Raw genomic sequence first — 25,959 nt, 5'->3', positions numbered from 1 at the left:
CTCTAGCTCCTCCATTGGGAGTCCTGTGATCCATCCACTAGCTGACTGTGAACATCCACTTCTGTGTTTGCTAGGCCCCGGCATAGTCTCACAAGAGACAGCTATATCTGGGTCCTTTCAGCAAAATCTTGCTAGTGTATGAAATGGTGTCAGAGTTTGGAAGCTGATTATGGGGTGGATCCCTGGGTATGGCAGTCTCTAGATGGTCCATCCTTTCGTCACAGCTCCAATCTTTGTTTCTGTAACTCCTTCCATGGATGTTTTGTTCCCAATTCTAAGAAGGGGTACAGTGACCACACTTTGGTCTTCATTCTTCTTGAGTTTCATGCGTTTAGCAAATTGTATCTTATATCTTGGGTATCCTAAGTTTTGGGCTAATATCCACATATCAGTGAGTACATATTGTGTGAGTTCGTTTGTGATTGTGTTACCTCACTCAGGATGATGCCCTCCAGGTCCATTCATTTGCCTAGGAATTTCATAAATTCATTCTTTTTAATAGCTGAGTAGTACTCCATTGTGTAAATGTACCACATTTTCTATATCCATTCCTCTATTGAGGGGCACCTGGGTTCTTTCCAGCTTCTGGCTATTATAAATAAGGCTGCTATGAACATAGTGGAGCATGTGTCCTTCTTCCCAGTTGGGACATCTTCTGATCTAGGCTTTCTAATTGGTTAGAGTGCACATGCCTGTGTTTTGATGCGTTGCTTGGCAACAGCAACTTCAGTTGATGGACTTCAGTTGATAGGAGTACCTGTGCTGCCTGGACTCTATCCTACTGAGCCAGATTGTGGGAGCTTTGTCGTGGTGGTGGTGGTGGTGGTGGTGGTGACAAAATCTCACTTGTTTTCCGTTCTGATATATAACAGTTTGTGGATTCGGAGGGTGGCCAAAAACCAAGGAGGAGGGCAGGGCTAGGGTGACTCGGGGTGGGTGGGTGGGGAACTCCACTATGAAGAAGTTCTTTGGCAACAGGAATCCAAGGTATTCTTCCTCTGGCCCCTCCACCAGCCAGAGTGGGTCCTTCCAGTGACCTAGAGGGCAGTGCTGGGATGTTCCTAGCCTCAATTCTTTCAGACAGCTCAAAAGGCAACAGAGCTTTTGGAAAGATCCACAAGGCTCAGAGCAGAGATGGTGTTGCCACGGTTCAGAAAGGGGTCAGATTTGCAGATGATGTCACGAATGACAGAGACAGAAATAACAGTTAACTGGGACTGGGCATCAGGGCTGAGGAGCAGGTTGGGAGTTATGTGGCAAAGGATGTGTCAGCTTTCCTAAGTTGCCCAGAAAACTAGAGCGAGGAGGGACCTGCCAGTGCTTTCACTGCTGGTGACTAGTATGCTAACCTTAGTCATTAAGATGTTTTGGAAATGAAAAGTGGTCATCTCTGTGCCTGGCAGTTATTCTACTGTTCAGTGAATGGTGGGGGGCGGGGCACCGCTGACCTAGAGCTCTTCACCACCCAACTGTCTTGGTTCTTGAATTTCTTAATGTTTTTAATCCCAGCTTTTTCTGTGACTGTCTGATGATGTACCTGCTTTTCTTCCAGGCGCTATAGTAGTAGTAGTAGTAGGTTGACCTCATTTTCATCCACATGCCATTAAATTTTATTCCTTCAATTCCCCAAAGTACTCACTTTGAAATAGTAGACACCCTTTCAATTTGGAGTCTGAGTATACCTATGTGAAGAACCAACATGGACTCCTGCAATGCTAATTTTACCCTTTGGAGTCATTTTCTAGCTGAATCTCAGGCTTCTTGAAACTACCATGTAGCCCAGGGCAGAAATTCAGGACCACATGGAGTCATTTTCTAGCTGAATCTCAGGCTCTGGAAACTATGGTCTTACCATGTAGCCCAGGGCAGAAATTCAGGACCACATGGTTTATCCTTTGAAAGGCTTATCTGTCCTTCACCAGTGGAGAGACACACAGACTGCATCCCCTTCACTCCTACCTGACCTTGATATTTCTTTGTGGTTTTCATCATCTGAAAGCTATACTGTAGCTTTGGTTTTTCCCTCAGCTCTTTCGTATAGAGTGGTTTGTTACCTTCATTTTTCTCAATCTGTACATCACAAAGAATTCACATCCAATATGCTATCCTTCTTAGATGGCCTCTTAAGTTTTTCTTTATCTGTGAATTCTATCATGAACTCATGAAGAAGTATTATTATACATTTCTTGGTAATGAAATATTTCGTGTGATGTGCAACTTTATGAATATTTTTCACATAATAATTATTATATACTATTTGTACTATATACTAATATATATTCTAGCAACACTTAATGCCTTTAGAAGTAAAAATAAATCTTAATGCAAAGCTGAAAGTTTATTATGTTATCATGTTATTGTATACTTACAGGTTCATTTCACATAAATACTTAGACATCATTTTATTTGCAGTTTCCTGAAAGCAATATATTGAATATATTTATCTCAAATACAGGTTTTCTTTCCATTTATACAAATTTTCCTTCAAGAGTAGCAATAATGACTGCAGTCATAATAGGGAGAAGGAAAAATGACTTCAAACTGAAAAGCTATCTTAAATTTGGTTATTACTTATGTCAACAGCCAAAAGAAAGAAGATATTTAAATCTGAGACAGTAATCATATATAGTGCTACCTCCCAGAAGAGGATGAAGCAAAGGTTAGAGATGAGGTGAAGGGAAAACCAGAGGTATTAACAGAAAAATCAAAAGTGGCTTTATGAAGTTGGGAAAATATAAATATGGGCACAAGAGAATGGCTATGAGCTTTATGGAGTTGTGTGCATTTGCATGTTGGAACATTTTGGACAAGATGGCCATTTACCTCTCATTGTAGCCGATAAACACCAGATGATTATGGAAGCCCATGTATGTATATCAGCAGTTTGAAAATCCAACTGGCATACTCTGTGACAACTTTATTCTTTCTTAGAGAGTCTGCATAATGCTGTGTTTATTTCTCATTGGCAGTTGACATATTTATACTTCTGGTATGTTTTGTATTTTATCCTTAAGATCAGTTACTCATCATCAAACTTTTAAAATTAATTTAGTTGTTATTTACACAACATATTTTGTTCCCCCTTCCACCATCTGACTGTTCCACATCCCATACCTCCTCCCAAGCCCCCATCTCTATGTGAATGTCCCCAGACCCCACTCCACCTTACCTCTAAAGTCTCTGGGGTTTCCAGTCTCTTGAGGATTAGGTGCATCATCTCTAAATGAACATAGGCCTGGCAGTCCTCTTCTGTATGTGTACTGGGGCCTCATATCAGCTGGTTTATGCTGTCTGTTTGGTGTTCCAGTGTTTGAGGGACCTCAGGGGTCAAGATTAATTGAGACTGCTGTTCCTCCTATGGGGTCACCCTTGCGCTCAGCTTCTTTCAGCATTCCCTAATTAAACAACATGGGTCAGGGGCTTCTTCCATTGGTTGGGTGCAAATATCTATATCTGACTCTTTCAGCTACTTGTTGGGTGTTCCAGAGTGAGGTCATGCTAGATCCCTTTTTGTGAGTGTTCCATAGCCTCAGGAATACTGTCAGGCCTTGGGACAGTTTATTAATATTAGCTGAAAAATTTTTTTGTTTTTGTCTTTTTTGAAAAATTTTAATATCTGAGTTGTTTTAAAACATAGATTTGAACCTCTATAATTTAATATTTATTTAAAATAAACAGCTTAACTATATTTATTTCAGCATGTTAAATTCATTTCCTTTTAAAATGCCATTTTTTTTTCTCTTCAAAGATTTTTTTTTTTCTTTATCTTTGTTTGCTGGCAAGTCTCAACATTCATAAACTTGTAAAATGGGGATTGACTTAAGATTTAAGCCTGAATTAGTACTAGGACAGATTCAGAAAGAGATACATAGAAAACCCAAGTCTATCTACACACACACACACACACACACACACACACACACACACACACACACACACGGTGGGGAGGGGAAAGGAGAGAGAGAAGTAGAGAGTGATATCCTCCTGGTCATTGTGCCTATCTTCATTTCAAACAACCTTGTTTGTATAGGTTGCATAGGTTGAGAATTTAAATGTGAAAACCATTAGATAAACAGTTCAAATTCAACAGGACTCTGCTTCTCTGTCACACTTTCCAAAATACTGTACACAAAGAAATTTCCTAGTGTTTGTTAATTCACATAGACCTGAAAAGCTAGGACCAATATGGAGAAGCAGAATGCAGGTTGTAAATTTCATGCTTTTGTTGTCCCTTAGACTTCTCCCAGAAGTCTGAAAATAGCCAAGTATTCTTGACATTATGTACATTTTATCTTGGCAAAATTTTCAACTGTTTCTTGGGCCTCCTTGTACCATTTTGGACAAAGTGATACCATGTGTTCTTTTTATATGCATGTCTGAACTGACAGTGAAGATGGCTAATTCTGAGTTACACACCTTAGTATTGTACCAGGGGGAGAGGTGGTAGATCTCTCTGCCTTATGCCTCATTCGCAGTCCTGTTTCAGTTCAGGTAGAAAATTATATGAGTCCTTACCTGGGCATCCATGCAGCCTATGAGATAGTGGTTTGCAGTTGTTTTATTCTTAAGCTAGGCCAGTACATTCCTGTGCCTCTCCAAAGTAGAACCGTGAGTGAATCTTTGCTGGATATTTCATAGTTTGGGAGAAGCGTGTGTAGAATTACTAAAAGCTCATGTAAACTAGAAGTAAAATAACATCAGTAAACATTCTCATTTAACATAAAGTACTCAAGTGTACAGAATTACCTTAAAGCAATGAACTCAGCCATGTCTGTTGTTTGTTTTTTCCTCTGAAATGACTCCAGCAGACCTTTCTCCAGTAGTTCCAGTAATTCATCAACAGAAGTTGAAGAGAAGGAAAAGTGCTTGCTGTTTGTGAGTTAATTTTCCTGATCAGAATTGTTTTTTGTGTACTGTTTCTATTTCAATGTTTCTATGGCTTACCTGTCACCACTTTATTTGGACATTTTGTGGAGACAACTAAAGTATGGACCTTTGGTTGGTTATAATTTCCTGATATAAGATTTTCACACTCTGAGCTATTTATGTTGATTTCTGTATCTCACCTTTCCTTGTGCTAGTCTTTCTGTTTCATTTCCTTCACTGTTTACTAATTTGGCCTTATTTTTCAGAAATTGTGCATTGTTGTGCTTATATCTGGATAGGTCTCTGATTATCCTGATTTACTGTGTGTTGTTTTCCAATACTTTTCTAGGTAAAACAGCTTAACTTTCAGGCAGAAGTGCTAACACAGCCCTTTCTTCTCAACACAGAGGTAGAGGAGACTGGCAGTTCTCTGAATTTGAGGCCATCCTGGTCTATAACAGCCAGGGCTGCACAAAGAAATCTTGTCTCAAACAAACAGGCAAACAAGCAAAGAGACAAACAAACAGCTCCTCACTCCCCAAACATTGTAGCCTTTAATTTTATATTACCTTGGTTATTTGTATACGAGAGAAGATGTCTCCACATATAGATTTCCATCTGAGGAAACAAACATCTTAGCTTGATGTTATTTATCCTTGAATAGCTTGAACTAAACACTTCTTAGGGGAATATAATTCACTAAAGAACACAGTGGTAATTTATCCTTAGAGATATTCTTCTTACATGTTGTATATATTATTATAGGTAATATTTAATTGATATTTAGTAAATTGTTTCATGAGATATAAAAGGATAAATGATTACCTTATGTACTTTAGTATTTCTCCCCATTTTGCCCATTATTGCAATTTGAGTAACAGAGAAAATAAATTTTTTTAAACGAATAATATATTTTGATATTAGAATTGCCAACTATTCTTATTTTAGGCTTTAGGGCCACCAGAGTCCTGTTGTAGTATCTGTTAACTACAGAGTCACAGTAAATACATGCAGGGGAAGAAATTTGCATATTTCCTGAGAAAACCTGAGCACAGAGCAGGACTGCAAAGCTTGTATTGGACTGTGACTAACATATTCGTCTCCCATTTAGAAAGGAAGGTTTAGTACTCAGCTACAAACAGAAGCTCCAAGAAGAGAAGAGGAGATGCAAAATCAGTTACAGAGGTACAATGGAAAGGAATATGGCAAGGAATTTGGGTGTTTGTAAAGGAAATAAGCAATGTATTATGAAGTTATAGGAACTCTGATGAGTCCTTTGTGCTGCCATTGAGAAATTCCTGCTTGAAGTTATGTGATTTTGTGCTGGATTAGAATTCAGCAGTATGCATGCTTTGCATGTTCAAGGACCACATGCATAAAAATAGAAAGGCATACTTTTAACCTTATCCCAAAAGTTACTGCGTAGATAACACAGCTCAGCTAGAAAAGTGATGGCTACCAAGTCATTCATTTGAATAATTTTAGAAAAGTATCTGAATATTTCAGGAGCTGTTTTTTAAAATTGATCTGTGAGTTTAATTATTTCAATTATATTAAATTTAGATTGAAATGTGAAAATCCAAAGCTAAAAGTTAAAGCAGAGCATCAAACAGAAGAATCAGAACAGCTTCATGTGATGTCAGAGGGTACAAGTTTGGTAAGTCAGCTGTATTCAGAATACTATTTTTCTTTGTCAAGTAGGGCTCTGTCTTGCCAGTCTAATGCGTGTGTGTGTGTGTGTGTGTGTGTGTGTGTGTGTGTGTGATAAGTATAAAAATGATTTTAATTCTTTTTTGAGAATCTCACACTTGTGGATTATTTACTTTAAGCACATACTTCCATTCTCCACATCCAACATATCCCTAGCAACATGCTGCCTTCCCAACTTCATGTCTCCTTCTTCCTATTCTTCCTCCTTTTAATTCACGTTCCTTCCATTTCTAACTATCCCCCGGAGTCCAATTACTGCTAATCATATATTTGTTGATGTGTAGCCATCTCTTGAATCATGAGCAACCTACCAGGATCTACACTTGGAAAGGAGAACAATTCTTCCTCCCTCAGCAGCCATGAAATATCAATATCTGTTTAGATAAGGGTGGGGCCTCATGAATATTCTGTAATTCTGCCTACTTTTAATCTTGCTAGATGTGTGTAGGTAACCATAGCTGCTATGAGTTCTTGAGAGTAGCAGACATATCATATTGAGAAGACAGCATTTCATGGCATTCTTTCCTGTTGGCTGGTTCTTCCATTGCTCAAATCTGATTTTCTCAGCATTCCCTGAGCTTGGGGGAACAGAAGTAAGTTCTACATTAAATTCTACACCATGCAAAAAGAGGCATGTCAAACATGTTACTGCTATAATAGGCAGTGTGAACCCAGGAGAGCAGGGGCTTAAAATGAGGCAGAGTAAAGTCTCATGCAGTAGTCAACTTTATTCAGATCAGCAGGCAATTTATACTATGAAGGTTAAGAAGAATCCCACGAATAAGGGGTTCAATAACAAAACAAGCCACACTTAGCAAAACAACATGTTTTAACAAAGAGGCACATAAATAAAAACAAGAGAAGTAAACTTATTCCTATCTGCAATATCTGGAGGAGCACAAAACACAGTACAAAAGCAATTCTCTATTTAAAGAAAGATCATAAGACTCTTGTCTTGTTTTCCTGGAGGTTTCTCACAAGCACTCAGAATTCTCACGTGAATCCATTCTTGGGCTGTGTTCTCCACTAACATATATCCATGGATATAACCATAAATATTTAGAAAGCAGTTTGATCAATTATCAATAAGACATCCTCTCTTTTTCTCGCAAAGAGATATAAGGCACAATTATATAAGTATCAATGTCATGTAATAATGCAGCCAAACTCTATATAAATAATTTCTTTGTTTTTGAAAATACATTTTCTTTGTGTGTATATGTGTGCATGTCTAGGTCATGGAAGTCTGTGTATGCCTGAGGGGCCTGAAGAAGGAGCTAGACTTACAGGCATTTGTGTTCTGCTAGACTTGAAGGCTAGGAAATAAAGTTGCTTCCTCAGGGATAGCATTTAATTCTCTTAACTACTGAGCACCTCTGCAGACCTACAAAGTAGTTTTTCTGAATGAAAATCAGGAAATTAATGAGTGAAGCTACAAGGAAACTCTATATTAAAACACATCAGTTACTGGGGCTAGATAGATTGATTAGCAGTTAAGAGTTCTTAAGCCATCAACAAAGCAGTACACAGGGCTCCAGCTGCATATGTAGCAGAGGATGGCCTTGTCATGTGTCAATGGGAGGAGAGGTCATTGGTCTTGTGAAGGCTCCATAGATGGACCCCAGGGTAGGGGACTCCAGAGCTGGGAGGTGGGAGTGGGTGGGGTGTGTGTGGGAGGAGAAACACCCTCATAGAAGTAGGAAGAGGGAGGATGTGATAGGGTGTTTCAGGGAGGGAGGGAAATGGGGAAGGGGATAACATTTGAAATGTAAATAAAGAAAATAAGAAATTAAAAATGATATATATATAAAAAAAAGAGTTCTAGCTGATCTTGTGGAGATTCTGGTATCAATCCCCAGCTCCCATGTACAGACAGACATGCAAACAAGATACACTTTCACTTAAGAGAAATACAAAAGTAATGAAAGACAGTTTTTCTTTATTTTCATCAAAGGTCAATGAAAAAGCTGATAAGCGTAAAGTCAACAGCTTGCAAGCAGCAGAAAACCTGAATCACAGTTGGGGGAACACATCAGAATACTGGAGTGAAAGTGTGGTTTTTCCATCAGAAAGTGGGAACCAAACTGCAATTCACTTATCAGAAAACCTGAATCACAGTTCAGTGCACAGAGCAGAAATCGGAAATCACAGCGAGGTGCCTGCAGCTATAAATGTGATACAGAGTATAGTGCCTGAAGCAGAAAAAATGAATCACAATGCTGCAGCCCTAGTTCTACAAAAGCAGGATGGAAAAACTGAAGAGCCACTGGTTCCTGCTGAGGAGAATCAAGAACATGATGGGTAAGACCACAATGATATATAACAGTAGATATTACTCGCCAGTGTTGCTAATATGAACGATATCCATATTCTATACTTTTTAAACCTGGCACAGTCAGTCGTCCATGACGATAAAAAATGCTGATATGCATGGTCAATCAGATGCTATTTCCAATTCTGTGGACATGTTTTATGTAAAAGAAAACCACAGTTGTCAATGTCACAGGACAACAGTCTAGAAGCTGGGGTGAAAAGGCTGTTTTGAATGGAAATTAGAATAGTAAACAATGTGTTGACAATGTAGCACAGAGCTATTGAGTGTGGGTTGTTATAAGCATAAAGGTTTCCCTCCTTGAACTAACTTCTTCATTGACATGTATTATTTCTCAGTAGTTCTTGAATGTGTCAATGAAGCTAACCTTCAAATGACATGTATTGAAGAATATTTAGAAATTCTGTTTAATTTATTGAGCAAGTGTCCCAAGTTGCCCAGCTATAAAGAAGTTTTGTACTTGTCTATATATGTGCTTATGAATGTGGAGGCCAAAGGAATATCTTCTCCCAGTCCTCAGGCAGCATCTATTGTGTTGAGATGGGGTCTCTCACTGGAAAATCACCTGTTAATCCACAGGCACCATAAACAGTGTCAAGATGGGATCTCTCATTATCCTGGTTTTGGTTAGGAAGCTCCAGGGATTTTCCTGTTTCTGTCTTCACAGGGTTGTGATAAAAAGTGCACAAGACCACACCCAAGTTTCAAGAAATTATTACCTTTTAAAACTTGTTTGTATTCACAAATTGTGCATGCATACGCTACATAGTGCATATATTCTTTAGAGGCCAACATGTCCACATTTGTCCTTTCCCTGTGGACATCCTGAGTATCAAACTCTGGTCTGTCTTCAGGATTGTCTGAGAGAGCATTTAGAATTGCGCCTTCTCACGTTCTCCAGGCCCAGCTTTTTAATTTCTTTTGGAGCATTGAATTTAGGTCCTTGGGCTCTCAAGGGGAAAATATTACCAGCTGAGCAATCATCAACTCAATCCCTTAGATTTTGAAGCAAATAGTTCAAGGTGAGCATGGTGGTTCTTGTTTTGTTTTGTTTTTGTGGTTTTTGTTGTTTTTTTAAGACAAGCTTTCTTGGTGTAGCTTTCTCTTCCTGGAACTCACTCTGTAAACCCGGCTGGCCTTGAATTCAGAGATCTGCCTGTCTTTGCCTCTTGAATACTGGGAATAAATTTGTGTGCCACACAACTGGCAGCATGATGGTTTTTAATTTCAACACTAAGAAAGCTGAGGCAGGAGAACTGGAAACTTTGACTACATACATACTTTCTCAGAAAAACAAAAATAATTCATTTATGGGCCTACTTCTCTCAATGAGCTGGATTTCATCTGATCTCAGAAGCCAAGCAGTGTTACCTCAGGTTACTATTTATCCTATGTTTTTAGTTATAATTATAGTAAAATAAGTCATAATGTGGATTTCTCTTCCATTATATGATTTAAAGCCAACTGGAGTTGAATATTACTTTCCAAACTAGAGTTTGGAACAAATGTGTGGCTCTAACTTCCAGATTTGAATTCTTAGCCTTCTGCTCAGCCAGCTGCCTGGACTGCAGCAACCCAGTCAGCCTGTGTGTTCCACCTTTATACAATACCTGATAATATGTGAGGAAAGCAGTAAGTTTAACATAGGTTTAATTCTTAGAACCCTGAGTAACAACTGGGTCATCATCCCTGAGAGGAAACTCTTACATTCTGTCATAAAGTATTCTCCACATATAAGGAGTAAAGCATTGCTTGAAAATGAGTTTTACTGGACACAAAAGTTGATTTGATGAAAATGACAATAGAAATCCTTATGTATTTTTTTTTCTGTAAAGTAATGCATGTTTTGCTTTTTGCTTTAACTTTTAAAATAATATACATAAAACCTTCTTTTTTTTCTTCTGATATTTGTAGTGATAATTCATTCCTGAATCCTGTTGTTCTTCCTATTTGCAGTTAAATTCTCTCATATTAAATCATTGCAATTGAAATACCAATATATTTGATCAGAGAAATAAGTTAGAGTGTTTTGTTGTGTTAGTATATATATTTTTTTCTGAAAGTATTTTATACTTTTCTAGGTCTATAAAGAACACCTCAAATATAACAGACAAGGTATGAGAATATAAATTGAAAATATAATTGTTAAAACACAGTATAAAATGAAAGCAATGTCATTAAAGTTAGTCATGAAAGTAAAATTAAAATACATAAAGATGTAATGTGAGAAAGTAAATTGAAAATGTAATTATTAAAGTACCATGTAAAGTGAAAGCAATATATAATTATTATAAACTTATATATGAAAGTAAAATTAAAATTTCCAGAGTTTTTAGAAGTATGGAGACATTTTTTCAAAAGTTATTTAGAAAGAGTTGCCAATATAAAGTTATTTTATATGAACTATGTTTCTATACCTTTTGTTGTTAAGATAAGGCCTCACAATGTAATCTTGGCTGGCCTAAAACTCACAATGTAGACCAGGTCGGCTCAGAATTCACAGATATTCACCTTCTTCTCTCTCTTGAGTGCTGTTTGTCATATTAAAAGAGAATATTTATCACATTGTGAAATTTACTCTTTGGTATAATCATTGGGAGGATATCTGAAGTTGCTTTTATTCACTTTATAGGTCAATGAAGAAATAAATCACATGTTTGATTCGAATGAAGTAATTCCACCATATCAGAGAAATTCAGGAGACTCTGAGGTGTTCAATATTGATACTACTTTAAATCTGGTTGAACAGATCAGGAGGCAGAGTAAAGGTAGGAGTACTTCATGCAGCCTCTGTGTGTGCTATAGTGATGTATACACTGTTTAGAGCTGTCCAATAGAAAAGGGCACATTAGTGTATTGTTCATGTCACAGTTGTGCTTGACATTGAGAGAGAACTGGTCTCAACAGGAGCTGCCCCCAAGCCTCACATCAATCAGAATGGCTAAGATAAAAAACTCAGGTGACAGCAGATGCTGATGAGGATGTGGAGAAAGAGGAACACTCTTCCATTTCTGGTGGTATTGCAAGCTGGTACAATCACTTGGGAAATCATTTTGGCAGTTCCTAAGAAAATTGGACATAGTACTACTGGAAGACCCAGCAATACCACTCCTGGGCAGAAGATGCTCCAACATGTAATAAGGACACATGCTCCACTATGTTCATAGCAGCCCTATTTATAATAGCCAGAAGCTGGAAAGAACCCAGCTGTCCCTCAACAGAGGAATGGATACAGAAAATGTGATACATTTACACAAAGGAGTACTACTTAGCTATTAAAAACAATGAATATATAAAATTCTTAGGCAAATGGATGAATCTGGAGGATATCATCCTGAGTGAGGGATAAATTATTAAATTTACTCTTATACAAAACATTTTATAGCTATAATCTTACATTGATAAAAATCTTTACATTTTGATACAAAATGGAAGTAATTTTTTCTTACATTGATACAAAATTTTTATATTGATACTGGTTTAAGGTTTTCAATGGTATAAATCTTTATAATTGATAAAAAAGTTAATTTTGTTACTCTTAAGCATTGTGCCTACTCAACTCATTATATATATACAAGGCTTAGATCCAGTCCATTCAATAGCTGCAATTACAAAGTGTTCAAAAGTAATTAAACAATACAAGTTAATAGTCAAATTGTCATACTCATAGTCATGTTAGATTCTAATTTGGTTAATTACAAAAATTTTTTCATGCTATTTAAATAAAAATTAACTAGATACAACCAATGTTTAACATATATATACACACACACATACAGTCTTCAAACGTGTCTTTAAAAGACCTTTTAATTACAAAAGAAATATGCTCCAGACATTATCCCCATTCCACTTCAATGAAGGCATTGAAAATGAAATGCCTCCATATAGAGTTGCTTCATTTGTGGCAAGGTAGCCACTGGGGGGGGGGAGCCATAATTTCATCTACAGACAAAATGCCGTCCCAAAACAACAAACAAATGCAAGATAGTCAACTGCTAATTTCTGCCAAGATAGGGTAAGTAAGTGCTTCATGATTCATACTTCACCTAAGGTCTGTCAGATGTTCTGGGCCAAAAGGCTAGAAATAGGTGATCCAAAATTATAAGAAATATTAGGGTTTCTCTAGACAGTCAGCTGTCTCTGCCAACTGTTTAAATTTTGGAAGCTGCTTTCCTACATACTCAAAGATATATTGATTCAGGTTTACTTTTTAAATATCTGATGAAATTAAAGACTAACTATAGTATCATAACTGAACTTAAGTTGTTTAACTTTAAAGAAGATGTAGATTTAAAAAGGTGGTTTGCAGATAGTAATACAAATTAAAATCAAACACGCTTGATCTTGTGAAGATTATATGCCCCAGTTCAGGGGAATGCCAGGGCCAGGAAGCAGGAGTGGGTGTGTTGGGAGCAGTGTTGGGGAGGGTATAGAGGACTTTCGGAGAGGAAACTAGGAAAGGGGATAGCATTTGAAATGTAAATGAAAAAAATTTAATAAGAAAATTAACATTAAAAAACAAACACAAATACAAAATTGTAACTAATTAAGATAGATGATAAAATACTTTATCTAAATTGTCACATGATAGATTGGATGTTATAAATATGTATCTTACCTCATAATATATGTTGTTATATGATACATAATTATTATAATTGTATTCAATTTATATCTGAAAGAAAAGAGTTCTTTATTGTACTAACAGGGGGAATTGTTGAGGTTAGTCTTTTACTGTTTACTGTAATGCTAAGTGTGGGTCCTCAAGAACTGGAGTCTAGATGTAACCCCTGAGACCCTGCTCCAAATTATTTCTGATTGGTGAATCAAGATACCAGCAGCCAATAGTTGGGCAGAAGTGTCATTGGTGGAGTTAGGTTTTCATAAGCTTGGGGTTTGAGCAATTGGAGCAGAAGAACATGCAGGATAGAGGAGAAGCTGCCATGTGTTAGCTGAGCCATAAAAACATGGCAGTGACCTAGGCAATTGCAGTTAAGAGAAGCTGAGATGAAACATAATAAATGATGAATAATAACTCAGGGTTATCAATAGGAAAATAGAGTCTAACAACATGGAGAATAGGCAACTGCTCAGCTCTTATATTGCCTAAGGCTTATTTATTATAAGGAATATAGATGTTTTTATCTGTTAACTAAATAATCAAAGATGGGGTAGAAACCACAGACTGGGATTCAAATAGTTTCTATAACAGATTTTTTTTCTATTAATGAATTTGTGCTATGTTTCCCTATCTCCTGATTAGTTCTGTAAAATTTTATGCTTTAAATTAAAATGTAATTACATCACCTGCCTTCTTCTCTTTCTTTCTCCAACTGATCTTGCCTCCCCTTCTCTAAATCCTTCTTTATCTTAAATCCACAACCTACTTCTACGTCTCTCTATTCATTATTGTTACACACACATACACAAACACATGCACAAACACAAACACATATATATGTGTGTATATTTTTAGGGCTGACCACTTTATATTGAATAAACATTTAGGGATGGGGTTACTGCTGGGAGAAGCTACTGCTCCCTCCCTCAGGAGTCATCAGTTACCTATAGTTTCTTGTCTAGGGATCCTCCTACCCATGACATATTTCCCATCCCACAATAGGATGTCCACTGATAATGACATTGTTTAGTTCTCTTTCATGAAACCATTTCTACAATAGAATTTTCTCTGTGTCCTAGCAGATTTCCTCATATTCTGGCTCCTACAATCTTTCTCCTACTCTTTCATCATGTTTCCCCAAACATAGATGCAGGAGCTATAATGTAGATATCTCAGTTGGGGTTGAACTCGCCATAATTCACTCATCTAATATGTTGTGTCCAGTTATGCTTTTCTGTGAGGTTCTGGCACACATGCTATGAAAAGATGCTTTTTTGATGATGTGTGAAATATAATCATATATTCACTTATATGATTAGTTTTAAATTGATGTCTATTTTGTCAAATGTTACAATTGCTTTGACTTCTTGATCTTGATTTGTTTGCTTGTTATACATTTTCACATCCTTTTACAGTAATGTGTTTTCAGTCATTGATGGTAAGGTAAGTTTCTTAGAAGCAGCAGAATCCTCTTTTCTTTTTCTCTTCTCTTCTCTTCTCTTCTCTTCTCTTCTCTTCTCTTCTCTTCTCTTCTCTTCTCTTCTCTTCTCTTCTCTTCTCTTCTTCTTTTTTCTTTTTTTCTTTTTCTTTTTTTTTTCCTTTTCTTTTTTCCTTTTGAGACAGGATTTCTCTGTATAACCTTGGCTATCCTGAAACTCATTCTGTAAAACAAGCCAGCCTCAACATTACAGATATCTGCCTACTTCTACACCCAAGTGCTAGGAGAAAAGGCATGCATCACCACTCCTTGTCTTGTTTGCTGGTTTTTGGGTTTTGGCTTTTTAAACTAATTTGTTATTCTGTGTCTTTTGATTGAGGCATTGCCATTACTGATGTTGGTAATATTGAGAGTTATTATTGGGTAGTGTTTTGTAATTCCTGTTATTTTGTGGTTGTTAAATTTTTGTTTTTCTCTTTTGAGTAACTGTTCTGAGATTAGTAATTCCTTGTGCCTTTTTGGGTGTAGATAACCTTGTATTAATCTTACAGATTTGTCTCAGTATCATCTGTAGAGTTGGATGAGAGGGAAGAAATTGTATCAATTTGTATTTAATGTGAAATATTTTCATTCTCCCTTGATTGTATGATAGTTTTGCTGGATATAGTAGTCTGAGCTGACATATGCTATGTTTCAGAGCTTGTAGAGCAACCATCCAGGATGTTTTGTCATTCAGGCTTTTCACTGAGAAGTCAGGTGTTACTTAGGGCAAATCTTTTATGTGACTTGCTCTTTTTCTATTGTAGCTTTTAATATCCTTTCTTAGTTCTATATAGAGATTCAATTATTATGAGTCACTTGGAATTCTAAATATAACTTCTCTTTTACTTGGAAAAATATATAGTTTTATTGATTATATATTTATAATTATACTAGTATATGATTTTATGGGATAAACGATGACTTTTAAAAATAACTGTGTTTAATGAATCTTGATTTATCTTTTATACAGATCCTGAAATCCTACAGATAATCTCGTATGCAATTCACTCATATAAAATATCAATGGAACGTCAAGATCATAAATTTGAACTGCTTTCTGAGGAAAATAGAAAACTTAAAGATCATCTTAGCTTATTAAAAAAGAATATTTCAGAATCAAAAGAAACTCTACTAGAGCTAAAACTTATGAAGGCTCAACAGCAGGCAGAACTGTCCAACCTGAGGTATAGTATTCCAATTTTAGAGACACCTTTGACGAGTTTATATTTCATTATACCATTTAGATTTTTTGTCATTTGTCACTTTCTTTGAAGAGTTTGCAGCAGAGAAAATTTCTCAAATTTTGGCTTATTATAATTATGATTATTATTTTTTGTTACTTGGCAGCAGTTCCTTGTATTTAGATCAGATATACTTTCACATCTCACCTCAGATCCCTTTTTAACCTTTATTATTTCTTCTCTGTTATATTCTTCTTTCATCTCTTTCTTTTCCTCCCCACTGAGTCAAATTCATTCTTAACAGTGTTGTCCCCTGGTGCATGGGCAACCTACCATGCTCCATGTCACTGAAGTAAACTGACTCTTCCTCTTTTAGTTGCTATCAACTACCAATAGTTCCTCACGTGTGGGTCGAGCCACTCTGTGCCACGATGTCTACTTGAAAAAAGTGTTTAGTTCTATGAAGTAGGAAATTTATATTAATAATAAATTGCCATGATTATGGTCATTTTGAAACTCATAATCACTTCAAGATGTGTTCTCTTCCAAATCACAATGTTAGTGACTATTTAAGAACTCTTACTACTTGTGAGATAGCAAGCATAATTTTTAAAAATATTTAAAAATAATAGTATTACTCTGCTGCAAGCCACATCATTTTCTAGGCTGGACTATTAAATTTTGAATTATTCAATATAAAATCATCTGGTTAGAGAAAGGAAACTGTATAAAAAGGGTTGGATCAATATATTGAAATTGTTCTGAACAAAATGTGTATTGATTCAAAATTCCATAAACAGAATAGAAAGGGCAGTTTTTCTAAAACCTGGAAACATAAAATTCATCTATTATTTGTAGTGCTGTTTATCAAATGAGTTTTTTAAAAAAACTATATAGTATTAACATTATTCTATAGTCCAAAGTCTATTTTGTAATCCTTCAAATTCTTAGCTGTTAAATAAAAAAAGCCTCTTTCAGATAAAAAAGATGAGTTCTTCTAATAGATAAGAGACAGTATAAATATTCCAATTCCTGAAGGCAAGAATTGAAGACAAGAAAAGATTTCATCCAAGCAAGTCTGAGACACAGTAGAATCAACATTAAATCTTGTAGCATCAGATCCAGTGTGTCATATGACATACATAGTGGCAGCAACTGAGCATTGACTGACTTGCAGTCCTATCTCAATGCTATGCCATTTTTGGCATGTGTTGCTTCATATATATATACATTTCAAATATTATTCCTTTTCACAATTTTCCCTCCAGAAACCCCCTATCCCATCTCTCATCCCCCTGCTTCTGTGAGAGTCCTTCCACGCCCCCACCACCACCAACCTACCTATCCACTCCTGCCTCTCTGCCCTGGCATTCCCCTACACTGGGCTATTGAGCCTTCACAAGACCAAAGAGCTTAGTCTAGTTTACTCAGTGCCTGCAGGTTTCCTCAGCAGATATCTCAGTCATGGTTTTTCAACACTTGGGACCTCTCTTACAAATTTGGGCTTACTTTCAGAGCTTTATATATAACATATTCAAAGGTTCCTTGAGAGGAACCTAATCAGATAGGCACCAACTGGCCTCATGGGCTTTTCACTAGACTCTTGTCCCAAGGCCTTTGTATCTCTAAAATTCTACATGCTTGCAAACCAAGTGTTTCATAGATGAGGCCAAGTTTTCTTGACAGTTCAAGGAAAATGTCACCTTCTGGTTGTAGCACAGGACAATTTGAGAAATCTTTCTTTTTGTAGCCTTTTTCCACATGGAAATTTCTAGATCCTCTATTTTCAGGCATCATCATTTAAAATTTACTATAATCAAGTGGAACAGCTTGATTATAAATAAGCATTAGGGAAGTTTATGGATTTATAAGTATATATTGTGAAACTAGTGAGAATTCCTTCTGTAAGTTAAATGAAAGGTATAAAATTAGCACTGTGAATGGAACTGAATTGAAATGTACGTGCATCATATATCCCTGGGCTTCTTAAACAGCATCACAGAGACAAAAGATGTAAAATGCATAATGGTTCACTTGACCTACACATTTTGCATGATTTCCACAAAATCCCTCTAGAGAAAAGTTAATCATATGGTTTTCAAAATGCACAGAATTTATGTAACTAATCCTTTAAATATTTGTTCTGAAACCATGTGATATTTAAATTTTTTGTGTCTTTTAGGCTTGTACACAAAAATTCAAATTTAAGAGATAGAGTAAGAAGGGATGCAGGAAAAAATGAACAGCTTCTGAGAAAGTCAGTAAGTATACATTTGCATATTAGTAAGTATACATTTGCATATTAGTAAGTACATATTTGCATATTTGTTTTTTTATTTCTGTGTTACTGCAAAGGGACTTTTCTTTGTCTGATAGTAGTAATGACAATATTTTAGGTAATATGAATTATTTGGCTGATGACAAGTTAAAAATGTATTTGCTACATCTATGCTGCTTCTCCTTGAAAGTGACAATGCATGTCTCACTAACTTCAGAGAGGTGTCTTCTCAATCCACAGACTTGATACTGTGGTAAGGTTTTCTGTTAGATAATTACTTAAAACACTTTTCTTGCCCCATGGGCCTGGGTAACAAAAACTAAGTAACTGTTTACCAAACTTTAGAGTGTTTACCTGCTATTCAGTTTCTCTCATAGAAATTGAGATTGGAGGATTGCATTTTAAACACAGAATTGGAGCAATGCTATAGCCATTCTTACTACCTTGTGTCCATAAGCCCCAGTAGTTCAGTTCCTGCAGTTATATTAGACAGATATAACTTTCAGGGGAAGTAGACATTTTTAATTTACTGATCTTTGTAATGGATGAAGAGATATTGAAAAGTTTTTGTAAAAGTAGCTTTTGTTTGTCATTGTAATTGCCAACTTGGAGGCTTATTCCCTAGTTTTGGAAACTTCTAGCCTCTGTCTATTCTAATGTAGGCCTGGAATGTTTTCACGTACTGAGACACTGCGAATATGTTCACTGTTTCTTGTTTTCTGAACTCTTAGTGGCTGTTTGCACTCAGCTGTTATGGCTCAAAATCCTCTTCAAGATGACCGGTTCGTTCTGCCTTCTCTTTTGGCCTCAATCTAACTCTAGCAATCTGTTCTAATCTTTTGTCTCCATCTCATTTTCTGGCTTGTTCTACCTTCACCTGTGTCTAGCTTGTTCTCTCATCAACCCATCTTTGTAGAACTCTTCTGAAAAAGCTGCCTTCTCTCAGACCCATTCTCTTTACTGATTGCTTAGGTAACTTCCATTTCTTCTCTCTTCTCATGAGAGTTGGGCAGATTCTGTTCTGTCAAAACTTTCTCTGACTTGTCACTTTGTCTCCCACTTATTTACACATCATTTTCAAACATGGATGCTTCTTTATACAAATGTTCTTGACCTTTATTGTTTGGAGAATATAGGTGAGGACTAAGGTCATGTATGTATTCCAGCCAGAATAGCTATGCTGCTGGATTGAATTCCTTCTACAAGTTTTTTTTTTCAGATTCCAAAGAAAATCACCCTCATTTTATTAATATTTGCATGTGTCTGAAATAAAAATATGTTGATAAGTATTCTTTAATTATTAAGTATTTAAATTTCTTTAAGTATTTAAGTATTTAATTATTTAAAAGAATACCTGGAATCACTTTCTATGAAAATGTCAGGCAGGAATGTATTAAGATCTCAGCAATTATATTTCTACAAGTATGTTGCAAGTATTTTGAAAGTTTTCAAAAATAGAAATCAATACCACAAAAATGTCAACAATTAAGAAAACTACATATGTAGAGGAGGTGGAGGAGCCATCTGGGGTCCTGGATCCCTCAGAAACTAGTCTACACAGGTGAGAATGTGGACTACAGAAGCAACACAGCTTCTGGGACAGACCCCATTTCCAGCTCTAGACATCCAGGCATCTTCCCTGCCAGAGGAGAGCTGTCCACAGGGGAGGGCTCTACCAGAGCAGGTGGAGGAGCCATCTTGGGTCCTGGATCCCTCAGACACTAGACTGCACAAGTGAGAGTGCAGACTACAGAAGCTACACAGCTTCTGGGACAGGCCCTGTTTCAGACCTTCATCTTCACCCAGGAGGCAGGTCCAAATGCCAGATATCTGTGCACCTTCCCTGCAAGAGGAGAGCTTTCCTGCAGAGAGTACTCTGACCACTGAGAAACAGGAGAGAGCTAGACTCCCAGGTCTGCTGACAGAGGCTAACAGAATCACAGAAGAAACAAGCACCAAACAGAGTCAACTATAACAACTAACTCCATTGATAATCAGATGGCAAAAGGCAAACATAAGAATCTTACTAACAAACCAACACCACTCACCATCATCAGAACCCAGCACTCCCACCTCAGCTAGTCCTGGATACCCCAACACACCTGAAAAGCAAGAATTGGATTTAAAATCATATCTCATGATTCTGGTAGAGGACATAAAGAAGGGCTTTAATAACTCACTTAAAGAAATACAGGAGAGTACATATTGTGTGAGTTGCTTTGTGATTGTGTTACCTCACTCAGGATGATGCCCTCCAGGTCCATCCATTTGGCTAGGAATTTCATAAATTCATTCTTTTTAATAGCTAAGTAGTACTCCATTGTGTAAATGTACCACATTTTCTGTATCCATTCCTCTGTTGAGGGGCATCTGGATTCTTTCCAGGTTCTGGCTATTATAAATAAGGTTGCTATGAACATAGTGGAGCATGTGTCCTTCTTACCGGTTGGAACATCTTCTGGATATATGCCCAGGAGAGGTATTGCTGTATCCTCCGGTAGTTCTATATCCAATTTTCTAAGGAACCACCAGACTGATTTCCAGAGTGGTTGTACAAGGTTGCAATCCCACCAACAATAGAGGAGTGTTCCTCTTTCTCCACATCCTCACCAGCATCTGCTGTCACTTGAATTTTTGATCTTAGCCATTCTGACTGGTGTGAGCTGGAATCTCAAGGTTGTTTTGATTTTCATTTCCCGAATGATTAAGGATGTTGAACATTTTTTCAGGTGCTTCTCAGCCATTTAGTATTCCTCAGGTGAGAATTCTTTGTTCATTTCTGAGCCCCATTTTTTAATGGGGTTATTTGATTTTCTGGAGTCCACCTTCTTCAGTTCTTTATATATATCGGATATTAGTCCCCTATCTGATTTAGGATAGGTAAAGATCCTTTCCCAATCTGTTGGTGGTCTTTTTGTCTTATTGACGGTGTCTTTTGCCTTGCAGAAGCTTTGCAGTTTCATGAGGTCCCATTTATCAATTCTTGATCTTACCGTGCAAGCCATTGCTGTTCTGTTCAGGAATTTTTCCCCCGTGCCCATATCTTCAAGGCTTTTCCGCACTTTCTCCTCTATAAGTTTCAGTGTTTCAATATGTACTCACTGATAAGTGGATATTAGCCCAAATCTTAGGATACCCAAGATATATAATACAATCTGCTAAACACATGAACTCAAGAAGAATGAAGACCAAATTGGGGTCACTGTACCTCTTCTTAGAATTGGGAACAAAACATCCATGGAAGGAGTTACAGAAACAAAGATTGGAGCTGTGATGAAAGGATGGACCATCTAGAGACTGCCATACCCAGGGATCCACCCCATAATCAGCTTCCAAATGCTGACACCATTGCATACACTAGCAAGATTTTGCTGAAAGGACCCTGATATAGCTGTCTCTTGTGAGACTATGCCGGGCCTAGCAAACACAGAAGTGGATGCTCACAGTCAGCTAGTGGATGGATCACAGGGCTCCCAATGGAGGAGCTGGAGAAAGTACCCAAGAAGCTAAAGGGACCTGCAACCCTATAGGTGGTACAACATTATGAACTAACCAGTACCCCGGAGCTCTTTACTCTAGCTGCATATGTATTTAAAGATGGCCTAGTCGGCCATCACTGGAAAGAGAGGCCCATTGGACACACAAACTTTATATGCCCCAGTACAGGGGAATGCCAGGGCCAAAAAAAAAAAAAAAATGGGAATGGGTGGGTAGGGAAATGGGGGAGAGGGGGGGTATGGGGGACTTTTGGGATAGCATTGGAAATGTAATTGAGGAAAATACGTAATAAAATATATTTAAAAAAAAAGAAAGAAATACAGGAGAGCACTGCTAAAGAGGTGGAAGTCCTTAAAGAAATACACGAAAACACAACCATAGAATTATGATAGAATTGAACAAAACCATCTAAGACCTAAAAAGGGAAGTAGAAACAATAAAGAAAAACAAAGGTGAGATAATGCTGGAGATAGAAACCTTAGGAAAGAAATCAGGAACCATAGATGTGAGCATCAGCATCAGAATACAAGAGATGGAAGAGAGAATCTCAGAGGCAAAAGAACATGCGCACAACAATCAAAGAAAATGCAAAATGCAAAAAGATCCTAACTCAAAACATCCAGGAAATCCAGGACATAATGAGAAGACCAAACCTAGGGATAATAAGAGTAGATGAGAATGAAGATTTTCAACTTAAAGGGCCAGTAAATATCTTCAACCAAATTATGGAAGAAGACTTCCCAAATCTAAAGAAAGAGATGCCGGTGAACATACAAGAAGCCTACAGAACTCCAAATAAACTGGACCAGAAAAGAAATTCCTCCCAACACATAATAATCAGAACAACAAAGGCACTAAATAAAGATGGAATATCAAAAGCAGTAAGGGGAAAAGGTCAAGTAACATATAAAGGCAGTCCTATTAGAATTACACCAGACTTCTCATTAGAGAAGCCAGGAGATCCTAAACAGATGTTATGCAGACCCTAAGAGAACACAAATGCCAGCCCAGGCTACTATACCCAGCAAAACTCTCAGTTACCATAGATGGAGAAACCAAAATATTCCATGATAAAACCAAATTCACACAATATCTTTAAACAAATCCAGCCCTTCAAAGGATAATAAAGGGAAAACACCAACACAAGGATGGAAACTACACCCTAGAAAAGCAACAAAGTAATCCTTCAACAAACCTAAAAGAAGACAGCCGCAAGAACAGAATCCCAAATTTAACAATGAAAATAACAGGAAAAAAACAATTACTTTTATTAAGTTCTCTTAACATCAATGGACTCAATTCCCCAATAAAAAGACATAGACTAATAGACTGGCTACACAAACAAGACCCAAGATTTTGTTGCTCACAGGAAATCCATGTCAGGGAAAAGTACAGACACTACCTCAGAGTGAAAGGCTGGAAAACAATTTTCCATTCAAATGGTCCAAAGAAACAAGCTGGAGTAGCCATTCTAATATCGAATAAAATTGACTTCCAACCCAAAGTTATCAAAAAAGACAAGGAGGTATACTTCATACTCATCAAAGGTAAAATCTACCAAGATGAACTCTCAATTCTGAATATCTAGGCTCCAAATACAAGAGCAACCACATTCATTAAAGACACTTTAGTAAAGCTCAAAGCACAATTGCACCTCACTCAATAATAGTGGGAGACTTCAAAACCCACTCTCACCAATGGACAAATCCTGGAAACAGAAACTAAACAGAGACCCATGGACACTAACAGAAGTTATGAAACAAATTGATTTAACAGATATCTACAGAACATTTTATCCTAAAAGAAAAGGATATACCTTCTTCTCAGTGCCACATGGTACCTCCTCCAAAATTGACTATGCAATTGGTCACAAAACAGGCCTCAACAGATACAAAAATATTGAAATTATCCCATGCATCCTACCTGATCACCACGGACGAAGGCTGATCTTTAATAACAACATAAATAGTAGAAAGCCAACATTCATGTGGAAAAAGAAAAACACTCAGTGATTCCTTGGTCAAGTATGAAATAAAGAAATTAAAGACCTTTTTAGAGTTTAATGAAAATGAAGCCACAACATACCCAAAATTATGGGACACAATGAAGGCAGTCCTAGGAGGAAAACTCATTGCCCTGAGTGCCTCCAAAAAGAAACTAGAGAGAGCATAAACTAGCAGCCTGACAGCACACCTAGAAGCTCTAGAACTAAAGGAAGCAAATTCACCCAAGAGGAGTAGATGGCAGGAAATAAACTCAGGGCTGAAATCAACCAACTGGAAACAAAAAGAACTATTCAAGAATCAACCAAATGAGGAGCTGGTTCTTTGAGAAAATCAACAAGAGAGATAAACCCTTAGCCAGACTAACTAGACGACACAGGGACAGTATCCTAATTAACAAAATCCAAAATAAAAAAGTAGATATAACAGAACCTAAGGAAATCCAAAAAAATCATCAGATCCTACTACAAAAGGCTATACTCAACAAAACTAGAAAATCTGGATGAAATGGACAACTTCCTAGTCAGATACCAGGTACCAAAGTTAAATCAGGATCAGATTAATGATCTAAACAGTCCCATTTCCCCTAAAAGAATAGAAGCAGTCATCAATAGTCTCCCAACCAAAAACAGCCTAGGACCAGATGGGTTTAGTGCAGAGTTCTATCATACCTTCAAAGAAGACCTAATTTCAACTCTATTCAAACTATTCCACAAAATAGAAACAGAAGGTACTCTACCCAATTCATTCTATGAAGCCACAATTACTCTGATACCTAAACCACAGAAAGATCCAACAATGAAAGAGAACTTCAGACCAATTTCCCTTATGAATATTAATGCAAAAATACTCAATAAAATCCTCCCAAACCAAATCCAATAACACATCAAAACAATCATCCATCATGACCAAGTAGGCTTCATCCCAGAAATGCAGGGATGGTTTAATATATGGAAATCCATCAACATAATCCACTATATAAATAAACTCAAAGACAAAAACCACATGATCATCTCATTAGATGCTGAGAAAGCATTTGACAAAATCCAACACCCCTTCATTATAAAAGTTTTGGAAAAATCAGGAATTCTCGGCCCATACCTAAACATAATAATAGCAATTTACAGCAAACCAGTAGCCAACATCAAACTAAATGGAGAGATACTCAAAGCAATTCCACTAAAATCAGGGACTAGAGAAGGCTGCCCACTTACTTCCTACCTATTCAATATAGTACTTGAAGTCCTAGCCAGAGCAATTTGACAACAAAAGGACATCAATGGGATAAATATTGGAAAGGAAGAAGCCAAAATATCACTATTTGCAGATGATATGATAGTGTATATGTGACCCTAAAAATTCCATCAGAGAACTCCTAAACCTGATAAACAGCTTTAGTGCTGTAGCTGAATATAAAATTAACTCAAATAAATCAATGGCCTTTCTCTACAAAAATGATAAATGGACTGAGAAAGAAATTAGGGAAAGAACACCCTTCACAATAGTCAAAAATAATATAAAATACCTTAGTGTGACTTTAACTAAGGAAATGAAAGATCTGTATGATAAGAACTTAAAGTCTCAGAAGAAGGAAATTGAATAAGTTCTCAGAAGATGGAAAGATCTCCCATGCTTATGTATTGGCAGTATTAATATATTCAAAATGGCTATCCTGCTGAAAACAATCTACAGATTCAATGCAATCCCCATCAAAATTCCAACTCAATTCTTCACTGAGATAAAAAAGGTAATTTGCAAATTCATCTGGAATAATAAAAAAAAAAGCTAGTATAGCAAAAACTCTGGTGGAATCACCATACCTGATGTTATGCTGTACTACATAGCAATTGTGATAAAAACTGCATGGTACTGGTACAGTGACAGACAGGTAGTTCAGTGGAATAGAATTAAAGACCCAGAAATAAATCCACACACCTATGGTCACTTGATCTTTGACAAGGGAGATAAAACCCCCCAGTGGGGGAAAAAC

The 25,959-nt window shown here is 36.9% G+C and overlaps 1 protein-coding gene across 2 annotated transcripts in view; it reads left to right on the top strand.

Moving 5' to 3' along the window:
• The first annotated feature begins 748 nt into the window (after positions 1 to 748).
• LOC110288916 (ankyrin repeat domain-containing protein 26-like) overlaps positions 749 to 25,959 on the top strand; it is a 46,466-nt gene continuing 21,255 nt past the window's right edge. The window contains exons 1-9 of one of the 2 annotated variants that reach the window (XM_085831211.1): positions 749 to 987; positions 4,809 to 4,875; positions 5,978 to 6,051; positions 6,430 to 6,523; positions 8,531 to 8,877; positions 10,990 to 11,023; positions 11,541 to 11,676; positions 15,980 to 16,193; positions 18,373 to 18,451. In XM_085831211.1, coding sequence (XP_085687337.1) covers positions 956 to 987; positions 4,809 to 4,875; positions 5,978 to 6,051; positions 6,430 to 6,523; positions 8,531 to 8,877; positions 10,990 to 11,023; positions 11,541 to 11,676; positions 15,980 to 16,193; positions 18,373 to 18,451 — 1,077 coding nt within the window. In that variant the 5' untranslated portion in view covers positions 749 to 955. Of the gene's footprint in view, positions 988 to 4,805; positions 4,876 to 5,977; positions 6,052 to 6,429; positions 6,524 to 8,530; positions 8,878 to 10,989; positions 11,024 to 11,540; positions 11,677 to 15,979; positions 16,194 to 18,372; positions 18,452 to 25,959 lie in introns of both variants that reach the window. The other variant, XM_085831208.1, reaches the window with a different exon arrangement.

This window comes from Mus caroli, unplaced genomic scaffold (genome assembly GCF_978045245.1).
Source record: "Mus caroli unplaced genomic scaffold, Mus_caroli_1 scaffold_2, whole genome shotgun sequence".
Lineage (NCBI taxonomy): Eukaryota > Metazoa > Chordata > Mammalia > Rodentia > Muridae > Mus > Mus caroli.
This window is presented reverse-complemented; position numbering and strand designations above follow the sequence as displayed.